This window comes from Lutra lutra, chromosome 3 (assembly GCF_902655055.1).
Source record: "Lutra lutra chromosome 3, mLutLut1.2, whole genome shotgun sequence".
Classification (NCBI taxonomy): Eukaryota; Metazoa; Chordata; class Mammalia; order Carnivora; family Mustelidae; genus Lutra; species Lutra lutra.
Genome location: NC_062280.1, coordinates 190,328,459 through 190,353,561, shown reverse-complemented (window position 1 = coordinate 190,353,561; position 25,103 = coordinate 190,328,459). Strand labels below are relative to the sequence as shown.

General features: G+C 39.3%; 1 protein-coding gene across 1 annotated transcript in view; it reads right to left on the bottom strand.

Moving 5' to 3' along the window:
- PCCA (propionyl-CoA carboxylase subunit alpha) overlaps positions 1-25,103 on the bottom strand; it is a 405,781-nt gene that overhangs the window by 163,404 nt on the left and 217,274 nt on the right. Inside the window, exon 18 of the mRNA XM_047720325.1 lies at positions 16,994-17,102. Coding sequence (XP_047576281.1) covers positions 16,994-17,102 — 109 coding nt within the window. The remainder of the gene's footprint in view (positions 1-16,993; positions 17,103-25,103) is intronic.

Sequence of the window (25,103 nt, the reverse complement as noted above, 5' to 3'; positions counted from 1 at the left end):
ATTTCTGACGGTTTCTTTTGCCAGCTTAAACCTACTGTTGAGTCCTCTCTAGTGTATTTTTTTCTTGTAGGCACTGTACTTTCATCTCTCCAATTTCTATCAATATTTTCTATTTAGTGAGACATGGCTGTCATTCTGTTCTTTAATTCTTTATATCTCGTTTCCTTTGGTCCTCTCAATATTTTTTTAACAGGTTATTTTAGGTTATTGCATAATAAAGCACAACATTTGGGCTCCCTCCTTGACAGTTTCTATTGATTTTTTAACCTATAAAAGGAACAAACTTCCAAATTTCTTTGCATGTCTTATGACATTTTATTGAAAACTGGACACTGACATAATGTGGCTAACCTGAAAATGAGATTCCTCTCCCTCACCAGGACATGCTGCACTTCTCCTCTAGCAGTCTTCAGAACTGACAACTTTCTGTTTAGTGTCTGCCTATCCCCTTCCATTTTAAGCTTCCTAAAGGGCAGGAATTGTTATTACTCTAAGCCCAAGCAACTTATCACAAGGAGTGTTATTTGTTACTTTTGGAATAATCTATTAACTCTAATTCTGAAGGCGAAAAGTTATTATCATTAAAATATATATTCAGGAATTTGTTTTACCAAAAGAAAGTGACCTTTGTGAGGTAGGTGAGGACACTGATCATTTAGACCAATGTTACCTCGATTCAGAGCCATTCATTAGACATGAGCACTCAAGGTATGAAATCAGTCTGACACACTGTGAGAGGTCAAAAATTCCAAAGAGTTCTGAATCATAACTTTTTTTAAATGGGCATCTTAATTCCATGTTTCTCTTAGAGATTAATGTAAGAACTTTAGTGATTATATAAGGGAACATTAGGATACTTAAAGAGCTACTATGCTAAATTTTTTTTAAATTAACAGTGTTTTCAAACAACATGGATTACTAATCTCTGTTTTCTGACACACTTCTTTGTATTTCTTGGAATATTCCAAATTTCATAAAATTTACTCCGAGAACAAATTTCACAATAACTGTTATTTCGAACAAAGATGGAAAGTAGCTCTATAAAAAGAAACTCAAGTGTATTCAAAGAATCAAGATCTAAACATTCATTTTCATCTCTACTAATCTATCACTATTAGATTATTTCTTTTAAAGAAAAAGTAGTACAGGCACACCTCATTTTATTGTGCTCTGCTTTATTACACTTCACAGATACTGCATTTAAAAAAAAAAAACAAGCTGAAGGTTTGTCGCAACCCTGCTTCAAGCAAGTCTATCAACACCACTTTCCCATTTGCTTGTTTTGTGTCTCTGTCACATTTTGGTAATTACCACTATATTTCAAACTTTTTCCTTATTAGATTTGTTACAGTGACTTGTGGTCAGTGATGAAACAGCTCACTGAAAGCTCATATGATGGTGAGCATTTATTTGGCAAAGTAATTTAAAGTATGGTGTGTAAACAGTTTCTTTAGACACAATGCTTTGCACACCTGACTACAGTATAGTGTAAACATAACTTTTATATGCACTGGGAAACCAAAAAATTTGACTAGCTTTACTGTGAGATATACATTATTGTGGTCATCTAGAATCAAAGTCACAGCATCTCTGAGTGTGCCATGTCAATGTATAAATGGCTGGTAATCAACATAATACCAAAATCAATCGCCTAGAACTCTTAATCTCATTCTGGTGGATTCCCTCATCCATCATCAAATACATAGATCGTTACAGTATATATATCTAAGCACACACACACACACACACACAAATAGAGAAAAGAGCATTATACTGAAAAATCGTCTTGTCTTCAAAAGATATATTTTTCTATTTGCACCAATTCCACAGCCCTTTTAAACTTCTCTGACAAATCTAAACCCCCTTTAAATCTTCTTTTGGAACAAGGCGAAACACAAATATACACAAACATTCCTCCATTACCTACAGAAAATTGCCTTACACAGATCGAGTAACTTTGATTTCTACTAATCATCTTTGAATTATGTAAATTAATCATCTGACATTTTACTATGAATGTAGTGATGGTGTTGACTTAGTTTCAATTCAAAAATCAAGGATTTTATTATCCTACAAAACATATCTGGGGTTCAAAGTATTTAAGGGGGGTTAAACAAAATGCAAACATTTAATGCAACATTAAGCATGTGAAATAAAAACTTGATTGCCTAAAGAAAGCATGCTATGCTGTTACCCTGGTGACAGGTTAAAAAAGGGACTGTGAACTGAATAGCTGTATGATATGAAATTAAAATGTTTCACATTGAACAATCCAAAATGAATTGGGAAAGGTTAGAGTAGAGGAGAGAGAAATCAATTCTCCAATGGCAGTGGTGAATGGAAACTAAGTCTGAATAGGATTTGCCAGTGGGGTGCAGCAGCTGCCAAATATCCTGCAGCCAAAGAATTACAATAACCCTGATGAAGTGTGCGAGAGCTTCTGGAATCATTGCAGGGAACAGAGAAATTCTCCCGCAATAATGAGGCGATTCTGTCTTCCGTTCAGCTGTTATAGTGGAATCAAAAGAAAAATATTTTTAAATGTAATATTTAGCCAAAAAATGTATAAATAAGACATCTTAGCCACTTAGTATTATGTGCTCCACCTCACACAGATGTCCAAGTCATCCAGGACGTACTCATGTTAAGTAACTAAAAAGAGCATAACAGAGACAGATAGTAAAAGGTAAGCAAGCTTAAAGGCTAATGACTGAATTAACATTTTCTCCTTTTGTCGCTTTTGGGAGACTGATCTGCTCAAATGAAAGCGGGTCCCTTCCAAAGGCATACTATTATGGCTGTGTGTGTTTGTGCGCATACACGCAAAGTACTGCTGGTTTAATTACACCATCAGTTAGGAGGACTCCACGGCCGTAAGGAAGCAGCTTACCTGAGGAGATATATGAAACAAGTATGTATAACGCTGTCCTTTATTGTCAGAGATGGTGTAAGTGTGTCCTTTTCCATAGAGACATTTAAGTAAAGGAACCAACCACTACTGTACAGCAATACTGCTTCTCCCTGGCAACTATTTTCACGGGGCTGTTTTTTCTTCTTCTTTCCCCAGCTATCTTTCAATGCTTGCGGTATTTTAAAACCTCAAACCTTGATTATCTAACTGAAAACTTAATAATAGGTGAGTTAATTATAAATCCACAACACGGAAAGGAAGGAAGAGGAAAAAAAAAAAGATAATTGCATGTGTTAGGTAAAAATCACTACAAAATTAATTCTCTATTTTATCAGGAAGCCAGAGAAGGAAAGAAAATACGAGTATGAGTCAGGTGAACGTATCTTTCCATTACACTACTCTGGTGAACAGTGAAACCCAGGGGAGGCTTGGCAGCCCCGTCAATGCCCCTGATACATTCTCTGGGGGATCAGCTCCCAGGGGTAGTGAAACACTGACTCCACACGCCCAGAGCAATCTCCCCAAAAGTGGACACGACATGTTTTAAAACCTGTCAGACTAAAGTCTTTTCATCAGTGTTATCATTGGCCACGGTGAAGGAGTTCCTTTTTCTGAGTCTTTCACCTCTGCTGAAATCTCAAGAGAGGTACTAGAAGCTTTAAGTAGTAACCAGAGAGTCAAAGGGTGTTGTTTGACCTCATGTAATTCACTTAGATCGGTGCTGGGAAGGGGTGGGGGGGATGTCAGGAGTCATTCAATCCAGCACCGCCACTTCTCAGAGGAGGAAACTGGAGTCAAAAGTCGAAGCGTTTGTATGGAGACTGGTGCCACCTGCAAAGTGGGGAGCGGGGCAGGGACCAGAATCCTGAGTCCGGCCACCTCATTCTGTGCCGGTTCCGCTGCACATGCCAAGCACCGACATTTCAGTGCCCGTGAAGGAGACAAAACAACCAAAGATGATATAATTTTCCTAGCCAAACTGACTGAAGAGAGGGACTGCCATAAATAAAATAAGCCAGACAGAACTCCTGGTACACATCTGAAGTGTTTTTAAGACATGTGGGGTACACAATGTCACTCTGCACTGCAGGGACCCAAATATACCACATTCCCTAATTGACACTAATTCTCTGGGTTTATCAATTTTGTAAGAACAAGGTTTCCTATTCTATGCTCATGTCTTCCAAGCTATAATGTTGTAGAGTCTTTGAAAACCACTTTTCCAAAAACCATTTAATTCGGAGAAACATTGACAACCAACATTCTTCCAAGCAGAATGTCCCATTTTCTGTAAAATCAAAATAAGACATTACAAGTATGTCTACCTTAAAAAGGCAAATCCTTTTAAGAGTTGCTGGAACTTAAACTCTCCAACTTTCCTCTCACTTGTTCTCGAACCCCCTCCAAATCCACCTTGAACTACCACTTCCCACACAACATTCTCAAACACTGCCCTTGTCAAGGTCCCCTATGACCTTCACGTTGTTAACTTCAATGGTCAGCAGTCATTCTTCAAATAGGCCGTATTTCAGCTGAACGCTTCTGCCTCCTTGAACCCTTTCTGCACTTGGCCCTCTGAACTTCACCCCAGACTACTCTCCCGCCTAGCTTCTCTGCTGTCCCTTCTTAGCCTCCCTCGCTGGATCTGCCTCACCTTCCTGACCTGCTATCGTGGAGTGTCCCAGGGCTCAGGCCTAGGACCTCTAGGCCTAACCAGGTTCCCAGCTTCCCCTCTTTCCCCCTTAGAGTCATTTAGAACACTGCAGCCACAACACTCTTGTTACTACATACGGTACAAGTTCTTTGCTCAAGACTCAGCAAGACCTCCCCATGTCACTCACTGAAAACCCAAGTCCTTCCCACAGTCGACCCAAACCAACACCAGTGCTACTACTGCAGCGTACTAACTCCTCTCATTACATCGGCGTCCTTGCTATTTGTCAGACAAGTGGGGCATACTTGGACCTTAGGGGCCTTTGGGATTCTTTTTTTGTTTGAGTTTGCTCAAAGACTTTATTTTTAAGTAATCTCTACACCTAATATGGGGCTTGAACTTATAACTCGAAGACCAAAAGCCGCGCGCTCTACCAACTGAGCCAGCCAGACACCCCAACATGTGCAGCTTTGCATTTGCTTCCTCCTCTAACAGGAAGGTTCCTCTGCCAGATTTTCATGTGACTAGCTCCCTTCCTCCACTAGATCTCTGCTCTGAAGTTCATCTTCTCATCCTGCTAATCTTTCCTGCCATCCACTTCCCTGGGATCCAAACTAAAACTCCTACTACCCCACCATCCACCTCCAAGATAATCTACAGCCCTTCTCTGTTTTATCACCAAAATATTTATCATCATTCTCCTATCACACAGCTAACTGACCTGTTTTGTCTATCTACCGTCTGCTTAAATGTAAGCTCAGTGTGGGTAGGATTTTTTTAAAACATCTTGTTCCCTGCTAAATCATCTAAATTTTCTAACTCAACTCTCACAATAATCAATAGATGATGTTAAAAGAAATGTGATTATTCTTAATATCTGTGTATGACTCTCTTGTTCAAAATGGAATGGAAGAACACATCCTTAATGCAGGAAAAAAAATATTTCTTACCAATTGCTAATATACCTTGATACTGAAACACTCAATGCATTTCAGTTAGTTAAAAATAAAACAAGCATGCATCATGGCCATTATCCTTGAAATAGAATCTTTGTCATTAGGAATTCTAAAAAAGAAAATTGGCAAGGATAGCTAAAATTAAATGGGCATATTGGGTATTTTATAGGTCATTGGACATTGACAAAAACTCTTTAAGAACTACTATTATCTCCACATTACAGATGAGGAAATGGAGTTCAAAATAAATTAAATAATTGATACTATGATAATAGCTGGGGACTGGCAGAACCAGGGCAAATCCAAGTCCTGGCACAGAGGCCTTTGCTCTTAAACATGAAACCGTACTGAAGCTCTCACAGAGGGGAAGGCATGGAGCAACTAGAAAATGTGGTGGCCACTTTAGTTGATGACTCAACATCTGCTTCATACCAGGAAATCAGTTCAAGACAGTCATGATAATCCAATTCCCTCTGCAGTGACTGGCTTAGGAATGGGCAGGAGTTTTACTTCTGTGAAGTAACTGGTAGGGGAACAGCTGGGAAGGGTGTCCTCACTTAGAGACAGACATAATCCTCAGAACCTTATCTAGATTTGCTCCTGGAACTTCTACAGCTATCCCGCACAGCCTCATGGAAGAGCCGCAGAGAGAAGAAAGGGAGGCTAAGACAATGTGGCACCAGCAGATGAACCTGCTGAGCTTGGTCCTTTCTCCCCTCTGAGCTCCATGTTCACTGTGCTCCATGTTCACTGAGCTCCTGTTCACTGTGATGTGAGAACTGCTGTCAGTCTGAACAGGGGTTTCTGTTACCCAGAAGCATCCCAAGCAATTCAGAAGGTTACAGGCTTGCCCCTCTAGAAGTCAAGTAAGAAAGTATTATAACGGATTTGTTTTTAAGTTTAGGAAGAAGAGTTATTACAAAAGAAATGCAACTAGTACAGAAAGAACGGTGACTGCCGAGGGCCCAGGGGAAAAGAAACAGAAGTCATTCAATGAGGGCAGAATTTCAGTTCTTCAAGACGAAAACCTTCCAGAGATCTGCTGCACAACAGTGTGCATATAGTTAACATGAATGTACAGTGTATTTAAAAATGGTCAAGATGGCAAATTCTGACTTTTTTTTTTACAATTAAAAAAAAAAAAAAAGAAATACAAACATCATTAGCTTCTCTTTACCAAATAAGTACTCATGTTAAAAATGAGAAAAAGAGGGGCGCCTGGGTGGCTCAGTGGGTTAAGCCGCTGCCTTCAGCTCAGGTCATGATCTCAGGTCCTGGGATCGAGTCCCGCATCGGGCTCTCTGCTCAGCAAGAAGCCTGCTTCCCTCTCTCTCTCTGCCTGCCTCTCTGTCTACTTGTGATCTCTCTCTGTCAAATAAATAAATAAAATCTTTAAAAAAAAAAATGAGAAAAAGATCCCAACCATAATACAACATATGAACAACCTAAGAATAATGACACAAAGAAATAAACTAAGAATAACAAGAGATCAACAATAAAAAATTATAAAGCTCTAATGAGGGAAACAAAGAGACTTTCATAAATACAGTCGTATATTTTTTGAAAAACTTCAACGTTTGATGTCTATCCTACACAAACTTACTATAACTTTAAGGCAATTCCAATATCAAAGTACCTTCAAAGCTCAGCTAGAAAAATGATCAATAAATTTTAGAAGAAAATAATACATTATTAATATAAGGAGAGAATGACAAATGAAAATAAAGAGAAAAATTTGGAAGTTAGACCATAATGTATTTTAAGAATTTTGCATAAAATCGGGCGCCTGGGTGGCTCAGTGGGTTAAGCCACTGCCTTCGGCTCAGGTCATGATCTCAGGGTCCTGGGATCGAGTCCCGCATCAGGCTCTCTGCTCAGCAGGGAGCCTGCTTCCCTCCCTCTCTCTCTCTCTCTGCCTCTCTGCCTACTTGTGATCTCTCTGTCAAATAAATAAATAAAATCTTTAAAAAAAAAAAAAAGAATTTTGCATAGAATCAATTTAATACTTATAATCAATAAGGAAAGGATAGACAAGTGAATAAATGGAACTAATTCTAACGAAACAAAGAAAAAGAGACAAACTGAAAAACAGACTTTTAACTATAAAGAACAAGAGGGGAGGTGGGTGGGGGGAGGGGATTAAGTACACTTGTCGTGACAAGCACTGAGTAATGTATGGAATTGTTGAATCACTATATTGTATTTCTGAAACATATATAACAATGTATGTTAACTATACTGGAATTAAAATTTAAAACAATGGAACTGATTCTACTGGTTAAATATATGAAAAAGTAAAATTAGATCTCAACTTCGTATCACCCTACACAATAAATTTAAAATATGAAATACTAGTGTAATAAAGGAAAACTACAAAAGAATGGAAAAAGAATACAAACAAGTACTTCATATAACCTTACTTACATCTTTCACAGGAAAAAGCAAAATAAAAAACCACAAAGAAAAAGAATTGTCTAAGTAACATTAAAAACACACCCTACTGGTGTCCCACATGCTGGACTATAATACAAGACATCTCATTTATTTCAATGAAGAGAATTAGACCCCAAATTCTACTCTCTTGTCATATTTATAGCTGTCTGATATAAACAAAGGGATTTCTTGATGGTCTTTGTTTAAACAAAAACCTTTTGATATAAACAAAGGGATTTCTAGATGGTTTTTGTTTATCCATAAAGCATTTCCTTGGTTTTGTATTATCATATAGAATTCATTTTTTTATTTCTTTATAAGAAACTAGGTAGAAGAATTTGGGTACTGAAAACATTATACAGGATTAATTATTCTCACATAAACTTTATAAAACAGTACAGAATACACACTATTCCCACTTTACTTAAGCTTACAGTAAAGTAACATGCCTAAGGTCACATTACTAATAAATATACGTATAGTTATAACTAAATACCAGACTTCTAACTCTTTCCACTAAGCCACAGAATATATTTATGTAACATACATATACCTACTTAGATGGGTGGGGGGTCGTGCACATGCACAAGTCACATAAATGAAAGAAAGAAGGAAAGAGAAGGGAAAGGGAAGGGAGGGCATCGGGGAAAAGAGAAGGAAGAGGAGAGGGAGGGAGAGAGAGTGGGTACATACGTATACACTGACTGTTACTGACTGAATGTTTGTGTCCTCATTCCAAAAACTCCTGTGTTGAAGTCTAACACACATTGTGATGCTATCTGAAAGAGGGGGCTTTGGAAGGTATTAGGTCATGAGAACATTCATGAACAGGATTATGTCCTTGTAAGAGGAGGCCAGAGAGCTAGCTTGCCCTCTTTCCACCATGTGAGGATATAAAAAGTGGACTTTCAGCAATTTAGAAAGGAACCCTCACCGGAACCCAGACAGGGAAGCACCCTGATTTCAGACTTCCAGCCTCCAGGACTGTGACAAATAAAAATCTGGTATTTAAGTCACCCAGTCTATGGTAACTTCCGAGAGTGGCTCAAACTGACTATGACATTCATGTATATTTCCTTTTTTTTGTTTTTGTTTTAAGATTTTACTTATTTATTTGACAGACAGAGATCACAAGGAGGCAGAGAGGCAGGCAAAGAGAGTGAGGGAGAAGCAGGCTCCCTGCTGAGCAGAGAGCCTGATGCGGGGCTGGATCCCAAGACCCTGAGATCACGACCTGAACTGAAGGCAGAGGCTTAACCCACTGAGCCACCCAGGCGCCCCTCATGTATATTTCTGTCTTACTATTCTTGGGCATATGAAGAGATACTACTTTGAGGAATCGGTTGGAATATTTTATAAATAAAAGGTTGCGAAATCACAATGAAGAAACCCATTTATAACCCACCTGTAAGTGAATTCCAAATGAATTAAAAGAGTTCGATGTTGCTGATTTTCCCAATAGCTCACATGGAAGTGTTTAGGAATTTAAAGATTTATTTATTTATTTTAGAGAGAGGGAGAAAGATACGGAGATCAAGAGCGGGGGAGAAGTGGGGGGGCAGGCAGAGAATCGACAAGCAGACTCCCACTGAGCACAGAGCCTGACATGGGGCTTAATTCCAGGACCAGGGACTCACCTGGCCGCTCAACCAACCAAGCCACCCAGGTGCCCCATAAGTGTTTAGGAACTTGATGAACATGTTCTCTGAGAAATGGTGAAAAGTACTTGTAAAAAAAGAAAATGAAGCAAACAAGCAAAAGCAGCCAAGAAATTTTGATGAATTTACCATGTACCTGCGGTTAAAAAAAAAAAAAAATACTCTTATAAAACCCATGGAATCAACATTTACTTTGAAACACCTTAAAAGGGGCTGCCTGGGTGGCTCAGTGGGTTAAGCCTCTGCCTTCAGCTCGGGTCATGATCTCAGGGTTCTCGAATCGAGTCCCACATCGGGCTCTCTGCTAGGCAGGGAGCCTGCTTCCTCCTCTCTCTCTCTCTACTTGTGATCTCTCTCTCTGTCCAATAAATAAAATCTTTAAAAAAAAAAGAAAAGAAAAATGAAACACCTTAAAATAGCTTTAATATATAAAAACAGATAGCACTCCCCACAACCACCTCAGGGTAGCTCAGCCTTGAGGACTGATGCCTTATCAGGAGTTAAGGGCTTACTCTGAGCCATACTCCCCGCCAACTTCTTATAACAGACAAGGTAAGTAAATGCAAAACAGTCCTCTGCTGGGAAAGGGATCTGGTCCCCAGCCATTCTACCACCATGCAAGTTGGCACAGCTCTCCCCAAAACTAATAATCATTACAGGACAAATTAGGCAGCTGAACAGGTAATAATCATGGAATTAGGAAATATAAGTGATGAAGCTTAAAGCCTGGAGGACGCCTTCCTTAGTTACCAGATCTAACAAAAGAGAGCAACAGGTGCAGAAATCACAGGGAGAACGGCAGAAATCGAGAAGTTTAGAGAAAGCCCGAGGTGTTCTCACTAGCAGCTGAGAAGCTTGCGATGGCAGAGGAGGACATGCCAGGGCCTCGCTCAGAAAAGTAAATCCTGACCTGCCAACGGCATCTGGACCTAAAGAAAACAGGCATCTTGAGCAAAACTAAGTGAAAGATCACTAAAAGGGAATAAATTGTTTCCCTAATTTTTCCTCTCATCATTATCTGTTATTGCAACAAATTATTAAATCAAACCACAACGCCGACAAAATCACTTTAGCTTCAGATAACATGAAGTGATTGTTTAACACCGCTTTCAAGGATTCATTTCTGTCAACAGTAGTGTTTTAGAATAATGAGCATGTGCTTGATGCTAAACGGTGTTTAGCAAATTTATTTATCGTTATCCTAAGAAAAATTGCTATTGTTTCTGACATTAACTTTTTTTTTTCCCCCTAAAATGCACTATCTTCTTACTATCCAAATACTATGGGTACATATCGTCAGTGTCTTTTTCCAAGTCATAAATGATGAAAGAGTAAAATCCATAAAGATACTGGGAAAATCAGATCAGCAGCCAAAACAAGCCACACAAAGGAAGGGCTGCAGGCTACTGGATTTGGAAGCATAAACATTACATGAGCACACCATGACTGAGCCATGTGCAGCCACACCTGGAGGCTGACTCTTGGACTCCATTCCCAAGCCAATCATGAAAACAGGCCTCCTAAGGCGAAAGATAAAGAAAGGTAAAGATTCGATCACCTAACATCAGCTTTGATGTCAGGGACCTTTTCAGCAAACAAGCAAAAATAACTTAGATTCACTTTGCCTAAAAGTAAGATTATACTCTGTCAAATAAATCAATGTATTTTGCTGGATGTTCCAGATCTCTGTTGTCATGGATAGGATCTATTTCACAGTAAGCTGGCTTGCTAAATAAGTAAGTACCACAGAAAATAAACTCACCAAAAACAAATCATTGTTATATAGGGAAGACATGCACAATTATCTATATAACTGAACTTTTGGCCTATATATATCCTATCTGTATCATTAATGTAATTATTTCCAACTTCTAAAGGGTAATGAGGGATGCTTGGGTGGCACAGTCTGTTAAACAGAGGACCCTTGGTTTCGGCGCAGGTCGTGACCTCAGAGTCGTGAGATCATGTCCCAAGTCAAGTCCCACAACAGCCTCTACACTCAGCGGGGAGTCTGCCTGAGACTCTCTCTCGCTCTCCCTCTCCCTCTGCTCCTCCCGCTCATGCATGCTCTCTAAAATAAATAAATAAATCTTTTTTAAAATTAAAAAAAAAAGGGTAATGAATGCAACAGTAATATACAGAGGAGGATGACTCCAGGATGATGGGTGGACTAGGAAGCACCAGGAATGTCTCTCCACCTAGTGTCATCACCATGATGACACGGGCAGGATCTCTCTGATAACTAGTTTCGAATTCCAGTCCAGTCAAAGGCTTGCAATTTTAGGGGAAAAGGTGGATGGTAAACTGCAAAAAATTTTGGTCAATTTCAGCTCTTAGCCCAGTGGCAGCTTACTCATCCCCCCACTCCAGCCAGCGGCAGAAGCTGTGCATATACTCCTGGGGCAGCTTACACACAGCTTGTGGGTGCCCAGGCAGGCAAAAATAAAAGGACCCTGTCCTCCAAATACTGGGGACCTGTGCTATGATAACTGATTGCTGTTCTCATCACAGACGTACAGAAAGTAAGTTCGGTAGCCATCGTTACCGCGCCTTCTCCCACTGTTGTGAGCCCTATGCCCTCTAGCTGAAGTGACTTCCAGGGGATTTAAAAGGTCAGTTCCCCCATTTTCTTCCATTTTTTGCTTTTTTCCCTTTCAGAAGCCAGACATTAAAGACTAAGACATTCAAAAAATGGCTGCATTTATGAGAAAAACTGGAAAGTGACCACACATGCACAGGGAAATGCTCAGAAAATACCTGAAAAGACCTTCCCTTTATACCTGAGGCTGATCCTTGGCACAGAGACAGCCCCCAACAAATAAACAGAAATTAACAACAACAACAAAAGAGTAAACCCTGGAGAAGGAGGACAATACGAGTTCCAGAGTTACCACATTCGGCTCAGGTCATGATCCCAGGGTCGGGGATCAAGCTCCGTGTTGGGCTCCCTGCTCAGTGGGGAGCCTCCTTCTCTTTTCCCTGCTGCTTCTCCTGTTTGAGTGCGCTTTCTCTCTCTCTCTCACTCTCCTCTGTCTCCCTCTGTCTAATAAATAAAATCTTTCTAAAAATGCTCAAAAAACTAAAGAGATAGAGAAAGTCAGGAAAACAATATGTAAACAAAATGAAAATAATAAAGAGTTAAAAACCTAGACGGAAATTTAAAAATTCTAGAGCTGAACAGTGCAACTGAAAAACTCACTAGGAGTCAAAGGCAGACTGGAGCAGACAGAAGAATAAGCCAATCTGAAGACGAGACAAGAGAAATTCTTGATGATAAAGAACAGAAAAATCAAAGAAAGGTGAACAGAGCCTAAGGGTCCTGTGGGATACCATAAAGCCGACCAGTGTACATATCATGGGGGGGTCCCAGAAGGAGAGAGAAAAGGGGGCAGAGAAAATATTTAAATAATGGCTGAAAACTTCCCAAATTTGATGACAGGTATGAATAGAAACATTCAAGAAGCCTGGAGCACCTGGGTGGTATGGTGGGTTAAGCAGCCAACTCTTGATTTTGGCTCGGGTCATGGTCTCAGGGTCTTGAGATCAAGCCCCATGTGGGGCTCTGTGCTTAGCATGGAGTCTACTTCCACTCATGCTCTCCCTCTCTCTCATATAAACATAAACCTTAAAAAAAAAAATTCAAGAAGCTCAATGGACCCTAAGTTAGATGAACTCACAGACCCACATCAAGACACGTTATAATCGAACTTTGAAAAACCAGAGATAAAGAGAAAATCTTGCAAGTAGCAAGAGAGAAGTAAATCATCACATACAAGGGATTCTCAAGAGACTGTCAGATTTTCATCAGAAACTGTGGAGGCCAGAGGCAGTAGTGGGCTGATATATTCAAAGTGTTAAAGGAAAAAAAGGAAACCAAAATAAACTGTCAGCCAAGATTCCTAACAGCAAAACTTGGTTAAGACATTAAAACTGGAAATTAAGACGTTTCAAGATAAACAAAAGCTGAGGCAGTCTGTGACATCAGACCTGCCCCACAGTAACTGGTAATGGCAGTGGTCCTGCAAGCCTGAAACGACAGTACCAGGAAGCCAAGTGAGTAAGGAAGGCCCTCAGTAAAGGCAAACACATGAACAATGATAAAACCTAGTATGATGGTAACTCTGGCTTGAAACTCCACGTTCTATTTTCTATATAATTTAAAAAACTAATACATTTCAAATAATTATTGGTTTATGGTTTGGGGCACAGAATGTATAAAGATGTAATCCTGGGATATCAACACTTGCACCTAGGGAAACACTCATCTTCCTGTCTTTATACATTTGCTTTACTAGAAATTTTAAATAAAATTACAGATTAGATAGTCTTCTCGAACTAGTTTCTCTCAATGTGACTTATTTTTCAGAATTTTGCATCGTGATGCATGTATCAGTACTTCTTTCCATTTTACTCCTAAATGGCATTCCATTATAAGGATATATCACAATTATTTACCGACTTACCACTTAATGTACATTTTAGTCGGTGTGTATTAGTGTAGCACTGTGATTTTAATTTGGATTTCCCTAGTGACTGACAATGCTGAACAACTTTTTCATGAACTTGTCATTCATATAACATCTTTAAGAAAGATCTATTTTTTTATTGGGGTGTCTGGCTTATTTTTGAACTTTAAAAATTATATACTACAGACTCAAGCCTCTTATATACATAACTATACTTATTTATATAAATCTATATATCTCTGAATACATTCTACCATTTGCTCTACTGTTTTATAATCTTCTCAGTGATACCCTTTGAAAAACAAAAGTTTGCATATGTTTTAAATTCTGTAATGAAAATTAAAAATATGCTTCTAAAGACTAGGGAATAAGATATATTTGCAACATAAAATTACAAATAAAAAAATAGAATTCAAACTATATTCTCCGTATGACTCTATGTAAGGTTTATATATGCTACATGTATGTGTGTCTATCAATAGATACACATATATACACTTAGAAGGGAATACATCAAAATGTGAAAACGTGCTTACTGAAGAGTTTGTGGGATTACAGGGAAGTTTTATTCTTCTCCTTCTTAAACCTTTTTCAGATTCTTCTTAGTGGCAAGTCAGCACCCTCTGAAAATGACTTGAATACATTTCTTGAAGATCAAACCAGTTCATTAGCTACACTCAGGACTTCAGAAATGATCAAGGTCCCAATAACATCTGAAGATAATCAAGATACAAGTATTGTATTTATCAAAAGAATAAAAAATAAGGGGGGAGGGGGGCTGGGAGAAGGGGGTGGGGTTATGGACACTGGGGAGGGTATGTGCTATGGTGAGTGCTGTGAAGTGTGTAAACCTGGCGATTCACAGACTTGTACCCCTGGGTATAAAAATATATGTTTATAAAAAATAAAATTTAAAAAAAAGAATAAAAAATAAAACAAGGTACGATTCTGGGTTTTAAAACAAAAGCTAGACACACATGTACCTCCAAAACACCCCTGTCCCAACAGAGCTTGATGGAAATAAACTATAATGATGGAAGGTTCTTTCTACTACTCAATTCAGTAGCCATTAACCACAGTACAGGAGGAAATGTGGCTGGTGACTACACAAATGGTGGCAATGAACATGCCTGAGAAACTGAAATTTTAATTTAATTTTAATTCAAGTAAGTACACATGGCCAGTGACTACCACATTGGTCAGCACAACTTTATGGGGGGAAAAATCAGATTCATGGCTCTACTGCCCATTTTCCTCCTCCTTCCAGTCATTCAGTAATTTACTGATATTCTATCATCTTTCATCTCTCCCTAGACAGCAAATCATAACTTTAAAAAAGATCATACGCTATTTCACTAATGGGTATTTATCCAAGGGAAATGAAAATACTAATTCAAAAAGATATATAAACCCCTACATTTACGGCAGCATCATTTACAATCACCATTTCCTTCATTTATATACACAGAGAGAGGGGGGCAGGGGGAAGGCGAGGGAGAGAGTGAATATTACTCAGCCACAAAAAAGAATGGGATCTTGCCATCTGCGATAACATGGATGGACCTAGAACAGATTATGCTAAGTGAAAAAGGTGAGACAAATACCATGTGATTTCACTTACGTGTGGAATCTAAAAACCAAAACAAACAGAAAGCAGAAACAGACCCACAAATACACAGAACTGATGGCTGCCACAGGGAAGGGATTAGGGGAGGGGGGATGGGCAAAATGGGTGAAGGGGAGGAAGGGAGGAGGAAGTAGGGGCTTCCCGTTATGGAAGGGTACAGCAGATGAATCATAGTCAGTGGTACTCTAATAGTGTTACATGATGACAGATGGTAACTATGTGGACAGAGAGCATCACTTCAAGTAGAGAGCTGTCTGTCCAATCACCATGTTGTGCACCGAAACTAAGGTACACCGTGTGTCAACTATACTTCAATTTTAAAAAAAGTGAAAAAAAAAAATCATACATTACGCTTCCTATACGTTCTCTTGAGAATGAGAACAAATGAAGAGTACCAATTACTCCAAGATTTTCTGAGTAAAACCAGTTAGCCATTAAGATATAATAGCCCAACCCCAATTTACTTTTTTTCCACCTAATTCTTCAAGGGTAACCTAAGTTTCTGATCTGTGTTCTTCAGAGATGCTCAGTCACCTGCCATCTTTTCTCTTTTTATCTTTGTTCTTCCTCTTGTGGAAAAGCAAAAAGAATGGAAAAGAAGTTGAAGTGACACAATTTTATCAACAACATCACTCTAGCAAGTAAGAAACAGACTATACTTGCTAAAGCAGGATTATGCTGGCAAGGACACAGACATTCATAGTAAATTCTCCTGTCATTTAGAGGCATTAATGTCATGCTGACTTGGTCTTTGCTTGCCTTGCTATAAAGCATGTTTTCTCTCTCACTTACATTACTAGGAAGCTAAAAAGTGTCCCTAGGGCTCACAAATAGCTAACTTAACCCGGTGTTAATTCCTTCTGGTATCTTAGAGGAGTTTCTTATACACATGTGTATTTTAACTGCTCAGACTGTATCCTAATTTTTTGCATTCTAACACTTTTTAAAACTTTGTTCAAGATTAATGAAGGTATAAAACAGAAAAAATAAGTACAAATTACTTAAACAGACCTTCCATAAGGTTTCAGAACATCTTCCTACCTCTAATAATGTCCAAATTAGAGACAAAAAAAAACCCCTTTTTGTCTGAATTTTGAAAAAATCATTTGAAGAAACAGAAACAATATCACTTTTAAACACTGTGATTGTATTATACTTCTCCAAACACAAGATTCAAAACCAAGATCAGTCACATCTTTTATTAGCTATTTCCCATGCTTGGTTCCCATGCTGCTTAGATTATCAGTGTTTTTCTCTCACTTATGCTGTTTTAAATGATCTAACATACCTTGAATTTTTGTGTTCTTGAAAATGTTGTGCTCTTAATTGGAATGCCACGAACAATGATGATGCTATTGCCAATAACTGGTTTCTCTCACCCTCTGTTAACTTGTGTCCTAGGGAAATCAATCAATCAATCAATCAATCAATCACATACATCATGTTAATATCTAGTGCTTCTATCTTATAGAACTGTTAGTCATGCAAATCAGTATTTTATAAAACATCTATTATGGGGTTAGTATTGTACCAGGCATGCAGTGGGGGAGGAGAGGGAGCAAGATTTCTCAAATAAGACAAAAAACCCCAAGTGGGATCTATCAACTAGTTCCGGAAGTTCAGTAATAGATCCTCAATGGCCTGATTAAACCACACTCTTACAGGCTTAGAGAAGTTCCCGATTGTCCCGAACACTTAAGTGGTGATGAAAACATCTCATATGATCCCACAATAATCCTCCTATATGAGGATTACAAAAATTTGGTCTCAGTCTTCTCACAACATACACTCTACAAGAGCAGTTCTCAACGTGTGGCCTGGGGACTACTGGGAGTCCCCAAAAGCCTCTGAGGGCCTGCGAGGTCAAAACTACTTTCATAATCGAGCCTATGTCAAGCTCTGTGCTGGCACAGAGCCTGCTTAGGATTCTCTCTCTCCCTCTGCCTCCGTTTCTGCCCCCTCTAACTCCCCGACTCATGCCGCCCCCAGGCTTGCATGCACGTGCTAATAAAACAAACAAAAACAGCGAAGATCTACTTCATCCTCCACACAGTACAAATGCACCTTCTACAGTACTGTTTGCCAGGTGCATATCTAGGATCTCTAAAACTCCAACGCCGGCAAACCGACAAACTCAAAGATTTCTAAATCATTAGTTACTTCTCATACTGAGTCAGACTGTCTGTGACTTCCACACAACTTTTCCAATCTGACCTAACACCAAATAATTCTATTCTTCTGATTCTATTCTTTCTTACACTCGCACATTACCAATCTTGAAAGATAAACCCTGCCCGCCATGACTAGTCTTATGATAATGAGCTCCAGCATAAGGCTACTCCTGATCTCAGATCAGAGGGGCCTTGAGAACCTGTTGTCCTCTCATGGCCTGATGCCCAAGCCCATGACATGCCCACCCTGGCTCTGACTTCGGACTCCTGAATGTTCTTCATCACTTTCCCCTCTGGTTTTTCCCTTGCCGAAATCTCTGACCCAGCTGGTCCTAATGTCTGGTAATACATGTTCCAAATGTTGTTCTAACTAGGTCAGACTCAAATCCAGCCTAACCATTTGGACCTGAAAGCTGGTCCAAGGCAGAAATGGGCCCTGACTGAATCTTGGGTTTGAGGTAAGGATTAGTCCATCATCTGGCTCTTTCACCAGAGTGATCAATATATGGCATGTCCTACCAACTACAAAAGTGACCTCTTTTGTGCCAGACACGGTCAACAAATAAACATAAATCAGTGTCTAGAGCTCAAGTGGGCTGAACTGACGACAGCTGGACTGTTCCTTATTAATGAGTCTCCAATTCTCCAGGCTAACCACCTGGAGTTCCTTCAAAGGTCTTCACACATCTATTTCTCAAACCATCTCTAGTAAGAGATTAGGATTCTCACTATCATAATCACTTTCTTTTGCACAAACCAAAAAAATGGAAGGATAGTCTTTTTTAGTTCTTTTCTAACAACAGTAACATTTACAAATGTAAAGGGCTTTATCTAGCATCAGAACCATGTGGCCATAGTCTGCGGCTAGAGGTTATGTAATCATACTATGGCTCAATACAAGATATTATTAGATTATACTTATGGTATATACTAGTATGTAATATGTAAAAAAACTTATTTTAGTTTTTAAAAAATATATCTGCTATTTTTGTAGTTTCCAAGGTATAATATAGACACAGTAATTTTTTAAACTTACAAAAAGTCCAAATGCAAAATTTCAACAATTTGCAATTGACAAATGAAGTCCAAAAAACACAATAATTTAAAAAGAAAATATTTTTTTCACACAGCTTTCAATTTCAAGTTTATGGGCCAATTAAAATTTTTTTAAAAATGCTAACTTAGGGCTTAGCATTTTGCCACAGACACACCACGTTTTACATAACACTGTCACATCATTAGTTTGCATTAGAAATCTTTTTGAGGGGCTCTCACATGGCTCAATCGGTTAAGCACTGGACTCTTGATTCAGCTCAGGTCGTGATCTCAGAGTCCTGAGATCAAACTCCACGCTGGGCAGAGACTGCTTAGGATTCTCTCCCTCTGCCTCTCCTGCCTCCCATCCCCAGTCCCCCCACCACTGCTCACGTACATGTACACTCTTTCTCTCTCTCTCCAAAAAAAAACCTTTTTGGTATTCATTTAAAAGATCACTTCAGGGGTGCCTGGGTGGCTCAGCCGGTTAAGCAACTGTCTTCAGCTCAGGTCATGATCTCAGGGTTTTGGGATCAAGCCCTGTGTTGGGCTCCCTGCTTTGCAGGGAGTCTGCTTCTCCTTCTCCTTCTGCCCAGTCCCCACGCACATTCCTACTTTCTAATAAATAAATAAAATATTTAAAAATAAATAAATAAAAGATCACTTCAATCTCTAGGTAATGACTAGACTCCTCAGTTTTATGTTTTATAATTAATCTTTATCTGGGATTCATTGTATTTGGTACAAATTAAGGGGTTAACATTTCATATAAATAGTAAGAGGAAAAATTCCTACATATACTTATTTCTGTTTATGAGCTCTCTATTCCTTACACTGACATATTTATTTACTTTTGTTTTCTGTTTTCAAGTACTTCCATTCTCATACTTCATATCGTACTGTTTAGACAGAGTGGCTTGGCAATACATTTTAATACACAGAGGGCCAATTTTATCATTTTTCATAATTACCTTGGCTATTTTCAGAAACATATGAATACATATAAGCTTTTTAATCACTTAAAGTAGTGGACCTTGTGAATCTAACTGAAATGACATAAAATCTTTGTATCGATTTGGGAAAGATCGGCACTCCTATACTTTTGTATCCCCAAACAATAACTCCTATGTTTTGCCAACTGTTCACATCTTACTTCTTCTTCTTCGACAAGATTTTATACTTTACAGAATCAAATAGGTTCTATGTCTTCCCTATTAAATTTCTCCCCACCATTTTACAAGATACTTCAGTTAATTTGAATAGGGCTGGTTTTTTCCCATTTTCATTTCAAGCTGGCTCTTACTAACCGAGACAGACATAACTTTGCATGTTTATCTTGTTGCATTCAGACCTTGCCAAATGTGCTTTTATTCTAGAAATTTTTAGTAGTATCTTCTGGGTTTTCTAAGGACACAATTATATATAGAAAAAGAAAATTTCTCTTTTTTTTTAAAGATTTTATTTATTTATTGACAGAGAGAGAGAGAGACAGGGAGAGAGGGAACACAAGCAGGGAGAATGAGAGAGGGAGAAACAGGCCTCCTGCTGAGTGGGGAGCAGAATGAGGGGTTCGATCCCAGGACCCCAGAATCATGACCTGAGCCGAAGGCAGATGCTTAATGACTGAGCTGCCCAGCCACCCCCCAAAATTTCTTCTTTTTAAAATATTTAAACCAACTTTTTTTTTTTTTTTGGACTTTTTACCCTCTAAAACAGTGATTGATAAAAATGGTCCTTTTACATAATTCATTTGTTCCTGACTTTAAGGGAAATTTTTATAGTATTTCCTTTAAAATTATGTTTGTTACTAGTTTTCATTAAAACTTCATTGGTTTTTTAATTGGTTTTTAGTCAAATTTAGTTTAATTTTGATTTCAGAGTGTTTTAATTAGAAAAGGCGACTAAATATTTAACAAATACCTTTCTAGCATTTATTACTTTTTTGGTAAGCCAGCAGTTTTTATTTTATTCTAATTGCAATGGATACCATTATCAAGGTTAGGGTTTTCTTTTTAACTTGGGGTACCATATGTCTTATATGCATACAATAACTTTGAGGTACCATTTGCAAGGTACCAGTTGCTACAAAATGGGTCCATTTTAAATATGCAAAAATGTGTGTGCCCATATAAACATCACAACCATCTACTTAGAATTTTCCCCTACTCCCAAATGTTCCCTTGAGTCTCTCCAATCAAGACCTCTACACCTGCTTTCCCTCCCTGGCTTCATGCAACTAAATGCTTTTCTAGTTTCATATAAATGGACTCTTCTGTGTCTGGCTTCTTTTGAAAAAAATATTTTTGAGATTCACTGCTGTTTCGTAATGAGTCAGCAGTTTCTACCATTTTTACGTTGAGAAGCAGTCTTTTACCTGAATATACTGTAATTTGTTTAGCCGTACATGCTCTGAGGGCTTTTAAAGTAAGGGGGAAGATGTGATTTGGTTCTGTAAGTGAACTCCGGCTGCTGAGTGAAGATGAACTGGAAAGTGCACTGGTGGCAGGAAGGTCAGTGAGAAGGCTGTTTGGAGTCCAGGCAAGAGGGTAGCAGCTCGGGCTGGAGTGGTGTGCTACTCTGGTGCTGAACGGAGACGTGCCTGCATTCAATTCCCAGCTTTACGTGAATCAGCCACGGCAAACGCACTGCACTGACATTTGTGTGCAGGTTCGCATCTGGAAAAACCTGCGAGGTTTCGATGAGGGGGGTTGAGAACACCTGCTGCCTATTAACTCCCAGCAATGAAAACCCCACACAGGGCAAGTCTTTCTGCTGACCGATGAATCCTAAGCACCTAGAACTTCAGGATGTAGACAAAGTGTATTTAAATACTTCTTGATTCCTCCTATCCCTTTGTCAAGTGTGAAGGTCAACAAGAGAGCACTGAACTCTGACACCTGCCTTTCACCTCTGCCAATCCTGATGGGGAAGATTCACAAGCATGATCCTGGGAGTCTGGGGGGCCTGAACAGTGAGGCAGCAGAAACAGCGAGAACCTCCAGTATGGCATACAGGACAAAGCCTCACACTCTAGTGGCAGATGTCTTCAACGGCAGCAAGTCCCTTCCACTTAAAAGTTAGAGCCCTAGGCTGAGAGGAGCTCTAAGAGTTTCTCAAATCCATCTTTTGAAAACTTCAAGAGCATTAAAGCTTGAAATCTCTACTGCATTCTCTGGTGATGACAGGTTGGAAAAAGGTGGAGCTCCTAATTTAAAAAGCCTTGGTCTTTTTTAAAGTTTCCAGTATCCGGAGGTCCTAGACCACCACCTTTAACCTAATGGATTCATTACATACTTGAGAAAGAAAGGAGAAGAACTTCCTCCTCACATTAGTCCTCACCTTCTTAGCCTTTGTGGGGATTGGGGAATAGGTGTGGGGGGGGGATTTCAAACAAGAGCCCCAAACTCCAAATAATGTCTAGGTTCCCCCAGCATTCATTAAGTTGGTGGTTACCACGTGGAGGTCAAATCACAGAGCAGCACCCCCAAGGTCTGTGACATACCTCTGTAAACCTCGTGCCATTATCAGTCCCCTGTTCATGACCCAGTTTCTAAGCCTGATCTGTGTTCTCTTAAGTGGCTTTAGTTCTGTCATCTATTTTTAACAGTCATCTGGTGCCTCCCTTCCCATCCAACGTTGTCTTAAATGATCATGACAGATATCCTGATCCTGAGCCGTGCATGTCCTCCCTTTGTGGGATGTGGCTTCGTTGGCCGTTTGCTCCATACGTAGGCTTCGTGTGTTGGCGGATTGGTAGTAATCTCTCTATGACAGGTTAGGTTTCTCAGAGAAGGATACTGTAGCATGGGGACTGAGGGCATGTGCCTGCCTGCCAGTACATTGTGAACCACGTGGGGAATGATCGTTGAGAGAGGGGTCATCACCACATTTTTTAAAAAATTTATTTATTTATTTATTTATTTTAAAGATTTTATTTATTTATTTGACAGAGAGATAGATCACAAGTAGGCAGAGAGGCAGTCAGAGAGAGAGGAGGAAGCAGGCTTCCCGCTGAGCAGAGAGCCCGATGCGGGCCTCGATCCCAGGACTCTGGGACCATGACCTGAGCCGAAGGCAGAGGCTTTAACCCACTGAACCACCCAGGCGCCCTCATCACCACATTTAGTATGTCCACACTGACTCAATCCTCTATCCAAACGTGCCTGGTGTCCCTGGGTAGAGGGCATCTTACTCTCTACGGAGAAAAATCTCAAAGCTTTTTCCAGGGGGGGAGAAGAGCCACCCTCCTCTGAAGAGTTAGGGAGGAAATATGGAGAAAATCTTCCACAGATTTTAGACAAGAATCTTGCCTATAGGAATTCCCCAAGGTATTTGAAATTAATAGTGGCTAAGACTTCTGCAGGGTTCCATGGTGATAATGAGCTATTTCCCAGTTTTTCACATTGTCAGCTTAAGATTCAACTTTCTTAAGTTGCTAAGTCAGTTAAGAATCATCTTTTGGCTCTTCATTTTCCAGAATGCTATCTCCTCTTTGTCCTTATGGGCTTGCATTTTTAAAAGACTAAATTCAAAGGTGCCTGGTTGGCTCATGGGGGGAGGGAGGTTGGAAGAAAGGGGGTGGGGTTATGGACATTGGGGAGGGTATGTGCTATGGTGAGTGCTGTGAAGTGTGTAAACCTGGCAATTCACAGACCTGTACCCCTGGGGATAAAAATATATGTTTATAAAAAATAAAAAAATTGGGGCGCCTGGGTGGCTCAGTGGGTTAAAGCCTCTGCCTTCAGCTCAGGTCATGGTCCCAGGGTCCTGGGATCAAGCCCCATATCGGGCTCTCTGCTCAGCAGGGAGCCTGCTTCCCCTCCTCTCTCTCTACCTGCCTCTCTGCCTACTTGTGATCTCTGTCAAATAAATAAATAAAATCTTTAAAAAAATTTTAATTAATTAAAAAAAAACCACACACACACACAAAGGTGCCTGGTTGGCTCAGTGGGGCATGTGATTCCTAATCTTAGGGTCAAGAGTTCGAGTCCCATGTTGGGTGGGGAGCCTACTTAAAATTAAATAAATAATAAAAGCAATAAATAATAAAGCCAATTCAGTGGTTGGGAAAAATGTGTATGTATTTTAAGATTTTATTTATTTTTGCAAGAGAGAGACAGAGAAGGAGAGAATGGGGGGAGGGAGGGAAGGGCAGGCGAAGAAGACTCCCTACCAAGTGGGGAGTCTGATGTGGGACTTGATCCCAGGACCTAGGTATCATGACCTAAACCAAAAGCAGAGGCTTAACTGACTGAGCCACCCAGGAGCTCCTTTTTTTTTTTTTAATTTATTTGTCAGAGAAAGAGAGCACCAGCAGGAGGAGCAGCAGGCAGTGGGAGAAGCAGGCTCCCTGCTGAGCAAGGAGCCCAAGGCAGGACTCAATTCCAGAACCCTGGGATCATAACCTGAGCCAAAGGGAGACTCTTAACCACTGAGCCACACAGGCATCTTGTCATCTTTAACTCAAATTGGTTAAAGCACTTTCTTCAGGTATTTCCCCCAAAAAGGGGGAATATATAATCATATATAATCATATATAATGATTTCTGAATCTTTATTTTAAAATCTCTTTTCATAACTAAGAAACAAAGGATATGTTAGTTGGGTATAGCACTCTTGGGTCAAGTTCTTTCTAATAAAGTAGATATTTTAAGAATTTCTCATTTTCAGTTTATGGGGTCTGAAGATGATTTCAGTCTATATTCTCCACATATGACTTGGTGTTTCTTTTTTCTTTCTAAAAATTTCAAAAATGTTTTGTTCTAGGTATGCCTTTAAGAGCACTTATTATCATTAATCTTGTCTGAAACTCAGCAAATCTTTCCAATGACACCTCAAGGTTTTCTCAAGAACAGTGGAAAAAAAAAAGAAAGAGAGAAAGAAAGAAACCTCCCCTATTACTTCTTTTTAAATTAACCTTACTTTATTTGTCCATTTTCTCTTCATGAAACTATTATGTACAAAACCTCTTGGGTCTGCTGTCCACATCTCTGATTTCACACATTATTTCCTTCTCTATACCTTTTTACTACATATTTTGAGAAACTTCCATTTATTCCTTAGGGTCACTAATTTGGTTCTTAGAAGTGTCCATCCCATCTTATGTTTTGCTGAACACTTCTAAAAATGACAGTTCTTAGTTTATTAAAGTCTTTCTCCTCTAATTTATTGTCCTTAATTAACTGTTCTTAC